The sequence below is a fragment of the Drosophila virilis genome, chromosome 3, assembly GCF_030788295.1.
Source record: "Drosophila virilis strain 15010-1051.87 chromosome 3, Dvir_AGI_RSII-ME, whole genome shotgun sequence".
In the NCBI taxonomy this organism is placed as follows: domain Eukaryota; kingdom Metazoa; phylum Arthropoda; class Insecta; order Diptera; family Drosophilidae; genus Drosophila; species Drosophila virilis.
The window spans coordinates 18,155,756-18,167,588 of record NC_091545.1 but is presented as its reverse complement, the minus strand read 5'-3'; the positions used below and the strand labels follow the sequence as shown (position 1 = coordinate 18,167,588).

The 11,833-nt window shown below is 40.9% G+C and overlaps 1 protein-coding gene across 4 annotated transcripts; it reads right to left on the bottom strand.

The window, feature by feature from the left end:
- Positions 1-5,289: 5,289 nt before the first annotated feature.
- Or67d (Odorant receptor 67d) lies at positions 5,290-9,854 on the bottom strand. 4 transcript variants are annotated; one of them, XM_070208297.1, is made up of 4 exons: positions 9,656-9,854; positions 5,890-6,437; positions 5,642-5,831; positions 5,290-5,585 (listed from the first exon to the last, which is right to left on the bottom strand). In XM_070208297.1, the coding sequence occupies exons 1-4, from the start codon at positions 9,656-9,658 to the stop codon at positions 5,376-5,378; spliced, it is 951 nt and encodes a 316-aa protein (XP_070064398.1). In that variant the 5' UTR covers positions 9,659-9,854; the 3' UTR covers positions 5,290-5,375. The 4 variants fall into 4 exon arrangements, with proteins under 4 accessions (XP_070064398.1, XP_015031383.1, XP_070064397.1 ...); XM_015175897.3 differs by lacking the exon at positions 9,656-9,854 and adding an exon at positions 6,937-7,085; XM_070208296.1 differs by lacking the exon at positions 9,656-9,854 and adding an exon at positions 6,531-7,079.
- Between the last annotated feature and the right edge of the window lie 1,979 nt (positions 9,855-11,833).

Sequence of the window (11,833 nt, the reverse complement as noted above, 5' to 3'; positions counted from 1 at the left end):
AAAAAAAAAAGAGAAAAAAACACCACCCACAGGCAGGCGGGCACGGGCACACCCCTGACAATGCCAGACGCTCGTGAAGGCGCCGGGGATTCTGACATCGACTGTGAGTCGGACTGGGAACTGTTTGCCGGGACTTGGCTCTGCCGCTGCAGCGCCTGCTCAGCCGAGCAGCGAGCAACCATTAAAATTTCGAAAATCCATCATTGGAAAAATGGTCGAAAAAAAAATGTGCGCACAACTTCCGTGGCCATGTTATTTTTTTTTTTTTTTTGGCAAGTTTGAGGCGTTGAGCTTGAGGGTAGCTGGTTGTGGGGCTGCTAGAGACTTTCTGCAAATATTTCTATTACATTTTTCAATATTCATAAATTTTGTTGCATAAACGCAGAGAGCAAGTGGGCAACTGATTTGATTTTCTAATTTGCCGCAGCGACCGAAAAACTCAAAACGAATTTGAATTTGGGTTGTATGTGTGTGTGCGTCTCTGCTTAGGCAGCCATGTAAACACAAATCCAATCAAATAAACGAAATTAAGTGCACGTTGATTGGAGCCAAATCTGTTTTTCAGCCTGAATGATGACAATCAGCCAGAAGACTGCGACTGAGACTGAGACAAATCGAATCAGCATCAGACAGCGACTTTCTTTTTCTTTTTTTTTGGTTAGTTGTACACAACAACAAAAAATTGATTTCTGCAAACGTGGCACAAAAAATTTCGAATTATTTTTATTTGAATTTACAAACAGCAGCCACAAAATATGCCACACACAAATTTGCATTAGGCACCTGTAATTTCTGCAGCACTGTAGGCACTGGCAACCGGCATGGCAATTTCCAGGCCAACAGCCTCGCTTATCCTCTGCTCCAAGATTACGAAGCGGCTGCCAAAGCCACGCCACGAAATTTTGATTGTTATTTGTGGAGACAGTAAGAGCCAAATCGCTTGGCCGGCCCAACGCCGTGGTTGCGGACCTGCAAGGCTCTCACAGGACACTGGATACAGCACGCCGGATACTGACAGTGGCAGTCGCTTTTATTATAATGCGGACCCATAACTTGCACGAAGGTAGCTGGCGTGGCCTACACAATCCCGGTAGGGGGGGTAGCGGCTAGGGGAAAGTGAAAGCGAAAAATTGAAATGTGAAATATTTTTAAAAACCAATTTCGTTTAGCCGCCGCCCCACAAGTGGGCCGAGTAGCTGCTGGCCAAGGCAGAGGAGTTGGTACCTAAATAAAAATAGAAAAGAAAATGCCATAAACGAAATTGTTTTGTGCTGAATTTGTAAGAATTTCATTGAAGCTAAGCAACAATAATATGATCAGACATATAGTAGATATTATTGCAGCTTGGCTTCTAAAAAAATACAAAAGAAGTAAAAAGTTAGCCATTTAAATAATGTTAAGCCTATTTAAGTGCAACTTCCCTTTCGGAGAGAACCCCAGATGCGTATTGTTTTCTAATTTAACACCACACAAACAAAACCTGAACTGACTTTCAGTTGCTGTCATAAGCACTTCATAATTAGCACACCCAAAATTGGCACACTTTGTTCAGAGGCCAACCCTCGATGGCCGCTAACAAAAGAAAGCGGCTTGCGGTGAAAGTGAAATTGCGAAAATAGGCGCAAAAAGGCAACACACAACAAAGGGAATTAGCAAACATGACAATGTAAATGACACAAAAGACAAACACACACACACACACACACACACACAGGGATTGCGACCCTCAGTTCGACTTATTGACTTAATTGCTTTGACATTTGACGCTGTCAATTTGGCAAAACTGCAAGAGATCGATAAACGATTGGCAAACAGCAACAAACGAGGGTTGTTAGCAAGGGGATAAATGAGGATTTATTAAATTGTCGGGGCGTTTTTGCTAATATTGCAACCTGTTGAGCTCCATTGATAATTAACTTATAGATGAGTTCTTGGCGAACTGTTTGGGCTTCAGATTGTAGCAGCTGCGGACATAGATCGGCCGTAGGCAGCCGTGACAATTAGCATCCTGGGAGTTTCTCACGCGTCTTTGGCTTCGCTTGCATAATGCATGAGGCCTGCTGCTCCTGGAGGCAGCCACTCTCAGAAAACGTGCCCTGACTTCGGTCTCATCGCCGCCTTGGCCTTTGTCAGTGGCTGCCAGCAGCCTGCGTGACAGGAAGCAAATGTCCTGTTGTGTCACTCATATGCAAATTGCCAGGCTGCTAGGCTGCTTCTTAGTCTTATTTTTTGTTCACCGTCACATCGTCTGCTGCTACCTATTAATTAGAATAATAATTAATAAAGCAGCTTCTTGAGTAGGCTGCACGTGCAGTAAAGTAATGCACGAATCTTCAACCCCTTGGCTGCGGTGCGTCTCAGAAGCGCATAAATTAGTTGCCTCATTGGCAGCCGCTCAGCGGTTGAGCAAGAGGATGGGCAGATGCTGGGGCTGGTGCAAGTTACCTGCCAAAAAGCAAACCAATTAAATTACAACAAACAGCAAATGATGCGTACTTAAACACGTCGACGTGATGTGAAAACGAATACCGAATGAGAGCCAAGACCCAGCCGAAGTGTAACTAAATATGATTTTGCTGTTCGTTGGGTTCGACTGGAATTTTAGGGTTAATCGAAAACTCAATTTAAATTTGCATATGATTTCTATTTAATTTACGAAAAAAAAATAAATATGTATACCCAAGTTGAGGGGAGGTTGGGTTGAAAGTCGAACTTTTTTTTGGTATTTGATTTTTTTCTTTTTTTGGCTGGACAGCTGTCGAATGACTGGCAAAGTTTAGCGGCATTTTTGTAGCCATTTCTTTGACGTTGTTTTCCCTGAGTTTCAACAACATTTCAAATGTGCACACACTTCCTGCATAGACAAAAAACTACGACAACAACAACATGAATAGCAAAAGGACCGCATCCGCAGCCGCATCCTGCTCAGCTGCTGCCTCATCGGCTGCTGCGTATGCAAATTTTTTCCTGAAACATTTTCGTTTTGTTAGCAACCTTTTTACGAGTATTATTTCATTTTTTGTTCGTTTTGGGACTCGTTTTCCCGATTGAATGCAGAGTGAAGCATTTTGTTGTCTCGAAAATATGTAACTGACACTTGAAGGGGTGTTCAAGCAACATTTGATGTTGTTGTGATAACCGAACTCGACAAAAAATAATGTTAAAATTAAAAAAACATCAGCTACAGTCAACGCGCAGCAATCTCTAATGTAAAAACTCCATTAGCAGCATTAGCAATCAGCATTGGTAGAGCGTAAACAGTATTCCCTAAAAGTTGTCGCATGTTTGATGATTTACTGAAATATAAGCCTGATTTATGATGCAAAAAATTTACGGGCAGGCCACAAAAACAAGTTGCCGTTTTCCAAATGTCGTCTAGTACATTAAAAGTGGCCACACTCTTGACAAAAAAAAAATACGGATAAAATAGTCAAGAAAAAAAGAAGAAAACCATCAGCCGCAGCATGCGTTTGAGCCAAATTGATATGGGCCATTAGGGTGGCTAAAATTCTTATATTTTTTTTGCTGATTTTTCTTCGGCTTAATGCTCCAGACACACGTGTAGCTCCTCGGATTTTTCTCGAGCTCGTTTTAGATGGGCAATTTGTGGGGTTGCAGCGAACTTTATGAGAGCTACGTTAATCTGTACAGCAGTTGTTAAAGAAAAAAAAAAACGATTATCGGAAAGTTATATATATATATATATATGAATAAATAGCGAAGACATTTTTTAAAAATTAATATGCTCTCAGGTAAACGTAAGTCGGAGTATACAGTATTTTAAAAAGATAATGGGAGTAAATAATAGCTAAAGAAAAACTAAAAGAAAAAACAATATTTCGATTTAAATGAATCGAAAATGGTATTTATGTGGAAATCGCTTTCAAGTTAATTCAATTCCACCAAAAATTGTCTCTGCCAGTTTAAAAAATTCTTGATACCTTTTGCCGGCCACAAGTCGAACACCTCTAAAGTGTGCGTACAATATCGTTTAATATGCCTCATCAAAAGTGGAAATTTCCTACTTTTCTCCACAAAAATACTCGCAGAAGGAACAAATATGGCGGCGCTTGAACAGCTTTGGGGTCGCCTTATCCCGAGGCAATGATGAATAACGGTGCTTAGGCGCCGGACATTTGATTAATGATGCGTTTAGCGCCCCAGCACGGGGCAACTTGCGCGCGCACACAATTTTCTACGCCATTTTTTTTTTCTAAGTAAAGCAAAATGAAAATAAAAACGCAGCGCACACTATTTCTCACAATTTTCAGTAGATTTTTTATGCCTGGGCATAACTTTATTTTATTAGCACTACGTGGCAATCTGCTGGATTTTCGTGGCATTAAAAGACAATTTTTACAACTTACCAGAGATGAATTTTTCTTTGCTTCTTCATTTTATACCCCGTGGCCACAACTGTTGTTGGGTATTATAAACATGTGCTTTTGATTTTTACGTTTACATAAAATGCAATTAGGTCTCTTTATTCTCTGCTTTTACTCAACTTCTTAAAACAGAAAAAATTTAGTTTAAAACAAAATTTGCTATTGTTACAATATTCTTGTGTCATAACATAAACCAAATGGAAGCGGATATATTGAGCACGCGGTATCTGGTATTCGGGTCTTTACACAATTTATATATTTCACTTTACACACTTTGTGGCAGACGTCCGTCATTTTTTTGTGGCCAATAAAGCTGCAGACCGATGTTTATTAAATTCTTGCGGGCAAGTTCATTAGACAAAAAGCTGAAATTAATCAGCGGAGCAGGACTGCCTCACTCCCCATCACACCCATGCTCCATGTAAGCTGACTGTCGCATGGCCGTACTGTAGACATAGAGTGTCAGCTGCAGCTCATTGCTGACATAGAATGACCAATATTGCCCACGGAGAGGGTAATATATTAGTATATTTGCACTTGTTGTTGACAGAAGAGGGCTTAGGGTATCCCCTAGTCGGAAGATCCCGACTAAAACCTCTTACCTGTATCTCATTGATAATTAGAGCTGCGACATTGAAATATTTATTTCTTTTAAATTAAAAAGTTTGATTAGCATACTCGAATACATTTATAAATAAGTCTAATCAAATATTATCTCTAAACCTCAACTTAATTCAAGTTTGCTCATTTGATAAAGCGTCGCCTCTATATTCACCCTACCGGTCATATTATTGCCAAAATTACTTGACAAAACTAATAAAAACATCAGAAATAAAGTTTTACTTTTATTTTAGAAGAAAACAAAAACAAGTCATCAAATTTATTAAGCTTGTCTGATGATATATACTTAGAACAGATATTTATTTATTAAACAAAGAGATTATTAGATTTATCATGTGCCAATCGAGCATCTCCTGATTACTTCACGTTCTACAAGTAGTTAAATAGCATCATGCTAAAACTATATATACCCTTGGTTAACTGCAGGGCAGTAGCCATCGAAAGCGGAAGTACATCAGCTGCAGTTAGAACCAGTTCATTCTGCGACTTGGCTAGCATGAGAATCACGATCTTTTGCTCTTTAACCGGCAGCTTGTACCACAACAAAGTCGAGTAGATTTCATTTGTAAAGTGTTCATTCTATAGAGAAATTATTGATAATTTTAAGCTTATAATTGAAACTAAAACATCCTTACCGTGTTCTCCACTATGGTGCCCAGGCCGCAAAAGGTGTACAGTACTATAAACGAATACAACAAATAGGCTGGAGCTGTGGGCCAGACCTTCATAAAAATGCAAGAAATTGTGCACAATATGCTGATGCAGGCCGTTGAAAGCTGGACGAACATAACAGTTTTGAAGACCTTCTTCGTTCCGTGCAGGATCCTGAAAAATTTAAGCGTATATTGTGATCGTTTAGGGGACGTGAATGTTGAACACTTACTTTACATACTTCTGGTGCCAGGCCAGCAGTTCCCAAAACATGCTGTGCATCTCCTCATACTTAACGTTCTGCAGTAGCAGCTCGTTGAGCTCTTCAAATTTCACTTTAAATATGTCCTTTAGTAGCGGCACATTGGTGATAAACAAAAAGAGGTACATGTCGCCACCAAAGTTACCAAATGCACCAAAGATCAAGCACATGATGTGCAGTGTGATCAGCATCAGATGTCCGCTGTCGCTATTGTGATCGATACCCGGCACTAGAAACTGTAAGACCATCAGCTTCTGGTTGTAGGCGATAAAATGAAACAAGGGATAGCAGATCATAGCGGTCACTATGCTCGTGTACACCCATATGAACGCCCACATTAGGTTCCAGAAGATATTGATGCGTTTGTGTAGATATTTTGTATATTCGCCATCCCTTCCCTCGTACTCCTTGTAAATGGCCTCGTAGGTGCCCTGTATGTTACGCATTAATGACGCATTGGTCACACAGGTCAACAACTTCGCTAAGCCCTGCATCGCTGAAGCAGCCACGGCAAATGCCTGCAATATTATCGTCCAGTCGTTATTCAATACCACGCCCACATAAATCGTATACAAGGTACAGGCAAAAAAGAAGATAACGGAGGTGATTACAATATAAGTCAGCGCCCACATGCGATAGTTAGGATCGGAGACATCTGTGCCACAGAAGCCTACACAAAAGCGAATGACTTTCACGATCGCACAGAACCGGGATACAGCCGTTTTGGTCATTGTAAGAAAATGTAAGCAATACAACAGTCAACGATAGAAGCCTTTACCAATGACTGAAAAGCAACACGCCAAGAACATTCCTTTTATGGCCTCTAAGAACCTGACATGAAATGTCAAAATATTGACAACTTAATGGGCCAAAGGATTCTTTTTTATTTAACAATATAATGGGTCAATTAAATTGGTTTTAATTGCCTTAGCCTTAATAGTTGGTTCTAATTGTTTTAAAGTGCAGAGCAACCACACTAAATGCTCTGTATTCTGTTAGCCATAATATGATTTATACCATTTAACGTGAGGCGCTTCCGGGCCCACCCGCTTTATGCATGGGCACATTCAACACCCCAACCAAAAGCTGCACGCAATTGATTTAATATACAATTTTTTAATAAAATCTGCTGTCGAAAAAAAGAAATGTAAGCCAAAAGAAACGAGAAAAACAAAAATGAGTTTGACAAATTAATCTTGTGAAACCGACGTTTAAATACCTTACAAAATAATATATACCACCATATACTAAAATATTCGGAATTTCAAGTGTATTTAATCAGATTTTGATACGCAAGTTGAGTTAAGATAACTTAACTCAAACTATTTTTTTGTTGGTATTTTGTAATCTGAACCTTACTAAAAAATCCTTCATCAAGAAGTATGTCAAAGTCCAGCTAACAACTGCTCTAATATTACAATATATTTATACAACGCACACGGTCCCGTGGCAAATCCTGCTACTTCAGCCTGCTTCCAAATTTCGCATCAAATTTTTTTTCTCCCAAATCGGAAGTGGAAAAGAAAATGTAAAGCGCCTAAGCTTGGGCCCAACAACTAATAAAGGCTATCAACAACAGCTCAAACAGCACCAACAACAACAACAACAACAAAGTCCTAACAACGTGCATAGGACAATGGAAAACTGGCGCAAAACAAACAGCACGAAGAAGAAGAAGAAGAAGAAGAAGAAGAAGAAGAACGAGCAGCAGCACGCGTTGCTGGCAGCGGAGTTGAGAATATTTCTTCATACGCACTCAAGTGTATATTTTCTCATTTTCTTGCATTTAACTTAAAATTTGCTTTGAAGTTTTGACATTTCATAAAGCAGATTTCGTTTCCCACCCAATGTAGATTTTTATTTATACACAACAAAAATGTTCTTCCTTTTTTTTTCTCTATCGAAAATCCAAGCAAACAAAAGTAAAAGCTACGTCGCAGCGTCGACGGCGCCTGCAGAAAATTTCAGTTTCAATCACCCCTGCGGAAGGTGTGGCCTCAACAACAAAACAGCAGAAAAAAACGACCCTCACAAGCTCCGGCCTGTGCGTGCTCCCAGTCCAAATCCCTCCCTGCCCAGACCTGTGCTCACATGAGCCAGGCGCGGCGTATACTTAATATGAAAGACGATGACGAGGTTAGCTTAAAGTAGCCAAGGCGACGTTGAAAAAGCTGCCGCAGAAGTTCGACGTAGGCCTTTGAGGCAGCATTAGCTGCCTCACAAAATTACTGGCTCGTTAGTTGCCAAGTAGCAGCGACGCTGGCAGCGCAGCGACAGCTTCAGCGACAGAGACAGCGACAGCGACTTCCTGTCTCACACGCTCTCTCATGATGTGCGTTTATTCCTTGGTCGCTTGCACACGCACATACCTCTCGGTGGTTGAGGGGCAGGGTTGCTGCCCTGTGCCTCAGGATACGCTAATTTCCAGTCACACATTTCCAGTGGAAAATGCGTATACAACTGCCGCTGGCCGGCAGGCGGCGCCACCGTCTACGCGAACTCGTCTCTACTAATTGCCAGCTCGTTGCCACTTGTTTTGGCTTGTTTATCTCTAATTATATTTTAATTTGCACAATCTTTCTGTTTGTCAGTTTTTCTGCGTTTTTATTTTTCGCGCACTGCCCCAAAGTGTTTGCTCTGCACGCGCGGCATCCCGGCGCACATTTTAATTGCAATTATGGAAGGCCGACGCTTCGGCGATTCTCAAGGCTTGTCCTTGCCACAAGGCGTTGTGCTTGGCACGTAGCAGCATCAATGGGCCACTAATTATACCGGCAGGACCTGGCTAGCCGACACGGCAACAAATTTATGCCGAATCTTTCAGTTGTTTGGGGGTAATTACTTTATGGACTCAAGGAAATTGAGCGAATGCACAAATTCGGAATTTTAAACAGTGACATCAGAGACAATTGGAAACAGTGGGCTGAAATATCTTAAAGTGGCATGTCTTTTCGTGAGTAACTCGTTTGCTTGTGTTCAGACACCAGAGAACTGCAAGTCAGGCAACTTCTTGAGAAATGCTGCCAAAACTTCGCATCGAAAAAATCCGACCGAATATTTTCATAGATGGGTTTTGCTGAAGCCAGTCACGTACGGGGCAGCTCATTTCCTGGCCACGGGTCGCAAAGGTGTCAAACGGATGTAGAGACGTGCCGCGTATGCACAATGTCCTGCCGAAGCTTGTGGGCTCCGCCCGGTAATCAACGGAACCCAAGAAAAAGAAAAGAAACCCCAAGCAATGCCGAAGGAAAGCTGCAGGCGAACGCGCGCTATGTTAATTAATTTGCCAGGACATCCGAGACGAGAATCGGTGGGAGGAAGGAGGCAGGACTGTAGCAGCGTGTTTATTTTATGCCGTCGCGCTTAAGTGGTAAGCCCCATTAACAACTGCCTGTCGTTTGGCAGCGAAATAATGGCGTTAGATCATCGTCTCCCTGGCCAGGACACTGGCTAAGGACGAACGCTCAGCAGTGTGCGTCATTTGAGCGCTGAAAGCTTTCAGCGTAAACTGTTGGAAATTAAGAAATGTTTCTCCACACTCCAGGCTCGCACACAAACACACCCACCCAACTAACCAACTACACAACTGAGGTCCCAGTCGCAGTTCTGATGCCCCCTGGTTCAGGTTCCATCATCGTCATATTTCATGGCTTTTCCGGGTTCTGCTCTGTTGTTTTATGGGCGCCATTTGGATTTGTTGTTGTCCTTGCTGTTGTTGTTTTCGTTGAGTAGTTACCATTGTTAATGTCCTGGCAACCACAAATGGCGACCAATCTGCGCCCAACCACCAGCGCAACGGACGACGGCCGGTCTTTGGTTTGTCTTTTGCGGTTTCCTTCTGTATTTCTCTCTTGGATGTTTTTCTTTAATTTTCTTTCTGGCCAAGTGGCTTGCTTGTGGGCGCGCTTACAATAATTAGATGTAACGGATATTGTAATTGGTGTTAAATTGTGCCAGAGGCCGTGTTATTGCTTGTCATAAAAAAAACCAGAACACGCTCAATTTTTTTTAGTATTGAAAAAACGATTTTGGGCTCAATTTTCGAAGACTATAATTTATTAACGTTAAAGCAGAATTAAATAATTACTTCGTATTTATTTTAAACATTTCGTTAAACTATACTAAAACACAATTCGGTTATTTGTTTAGTTCTCTAGTATACGCACAAGTTCAAACAAGAACTTCACGCAAAGACATATAAGAACAAACTGACTAAACGAATCCTGAACAAATTCAATTTGATCAGCGACAATCTTACCTGACTGTCGACTGTCTCCTAGCAAAAATAAACTCTCAGATTCGAATCTCAGCCTTCTCATGGCCGGCAATTAGCATGACAATGTATGGGATAAGTTCAGGAAGCGAGGGCACAATGCTGAAAGGGGTTAAGCTAAAGCACAAACAAGTTCTGATGGGCACACAAAAGAGGCTTGAGCCTTATGACAGGATATGATTGAGTTTGAATTTGAATGTGAGAGGCCGTCGGTGCTGGCAATACAAGCACAAAAGAGCAACGCGTGTGAAACGATTAACGAACTAAAAATTCTTCAATTCAATTTAGAGAATCTCGACTGTCTATATACTTATTTGTCCCCAAGGAGTAAACTTGCCAGGCAGACCTCGTACATGAATCACACAGCAGCATTTGCATAAGTTGCCAGTCCAAAATGAGATCGGCGCCAACAAATGTGTACAACGTGTGCGCTTGCCTTGGCTGCCCTTTCAGAACTTTGTTTCTAACTCTCTAATCGAATTAGCAACAGTTAACCGGAAGTGCAAAAATCTGCCACCGCATTCACCTTTGTGCTTATGTGTGTATCTCATTGTTTGTTGTGTTTATTTTGCACTGCAGTTTTTATTGTGGTGCGGTGCATTTTATTTTGATTTGATTGTTCGCACATCAGCGGGTAGCCTTAGCCGCCGGCTCTCAGCTCCTAAAAGACCCACCCAAAATCGAGTTTGCTTGCAAATTTTTGCATTCACATTTGCATTTGAATGTGGCTCGCGTGCGGGGCATGAATCATTTATCGCTGTTGCTGTTGATGATGATTCAAGTATCGATTTGCATTGATTTGCATTTCAATTGCACTTTTTCGACACTTTACAATGGATTATTTTGCAGTTGCATAAACTCGATCCCATCCAAACAGATGCGGTCCAATGTGATGTGATTTATTTATGGGCTGCATTTCATTTCAAGTGATTCGCTTGCGGTTCAACTGCTGATGCTGCCGTTGTTGTTGTTGTTTTTGTTGTTGTTGTTGCTGCTGCAAATAATGAGGCTTTGTTTCTAATTGTCCGTATCTAATGATAGCCCTTGAGTTTTGACATTTGCATGTACATATGTACTCGTAGAAATAAATACATTTGTGCATTATAATTCTCGCCTTCAAACTGTCCAAAAGACAAGCTCCAGCTGCCTTGCCAATCTCCGAGTATCTACATATGGCATCTATTTCCTCAACGCGCACAGTTTTCGCATTTCGATGCTGTAATATTTAATTGAATAAAATCATGTCATTATTCGGGCTGAATTACATTCAAAGTGCAGCAGCCATTTACTGGAAAATGCTATTTTTCTTATTGGATTGTATGACATTACTTAATTTACAGCATTTCTCATGTAATAAACGTTCAACTATTATAAGTACTATTTAAATATAAATCTGTTATTTATATGAGTTTTTATACCTACCGACCGCTGTTATCAACAATATAATAAAAACGTGGAGCGTGGAAACAATCAACTACGTGCTAAAACTAGAGATGAGCGGAATTGTAATTTAAGTATTATTGTAGAAATTGCAGTCTTGACACATTCATAACGCTTTTTAAATCGATAGTAATATTGATAGAAATCTTTCCAAAGCTGTTACTTTAGATAGTTAGTCGCAGTGTGAATCGATTTACTTTT

Bases quoted from the DNA above. Each gene is read 5' to 3' on its own strand.
- Or67d (XM_002047798.4), bottom strand. From the start codon at position 6,650: ATGACCAAAACGGCTGTATCCCGGTTCTGTGCGATCGTGAAAGTCATT. The intron at 5,832-5,889 runs GTAAGTGTTCAA...TAAATTTTTCAG, and splicing joins TGGCACCAGAAGTATGTAAA to GATCCTGCACGGAACGAAGA. The intron at 5,586-5,641 runs GTAAGGATGTTT...ATTTCTCTATAG, and splicing joins GCACCATAGTGGAGAACACG to AATGAACACTTTACAAATGA.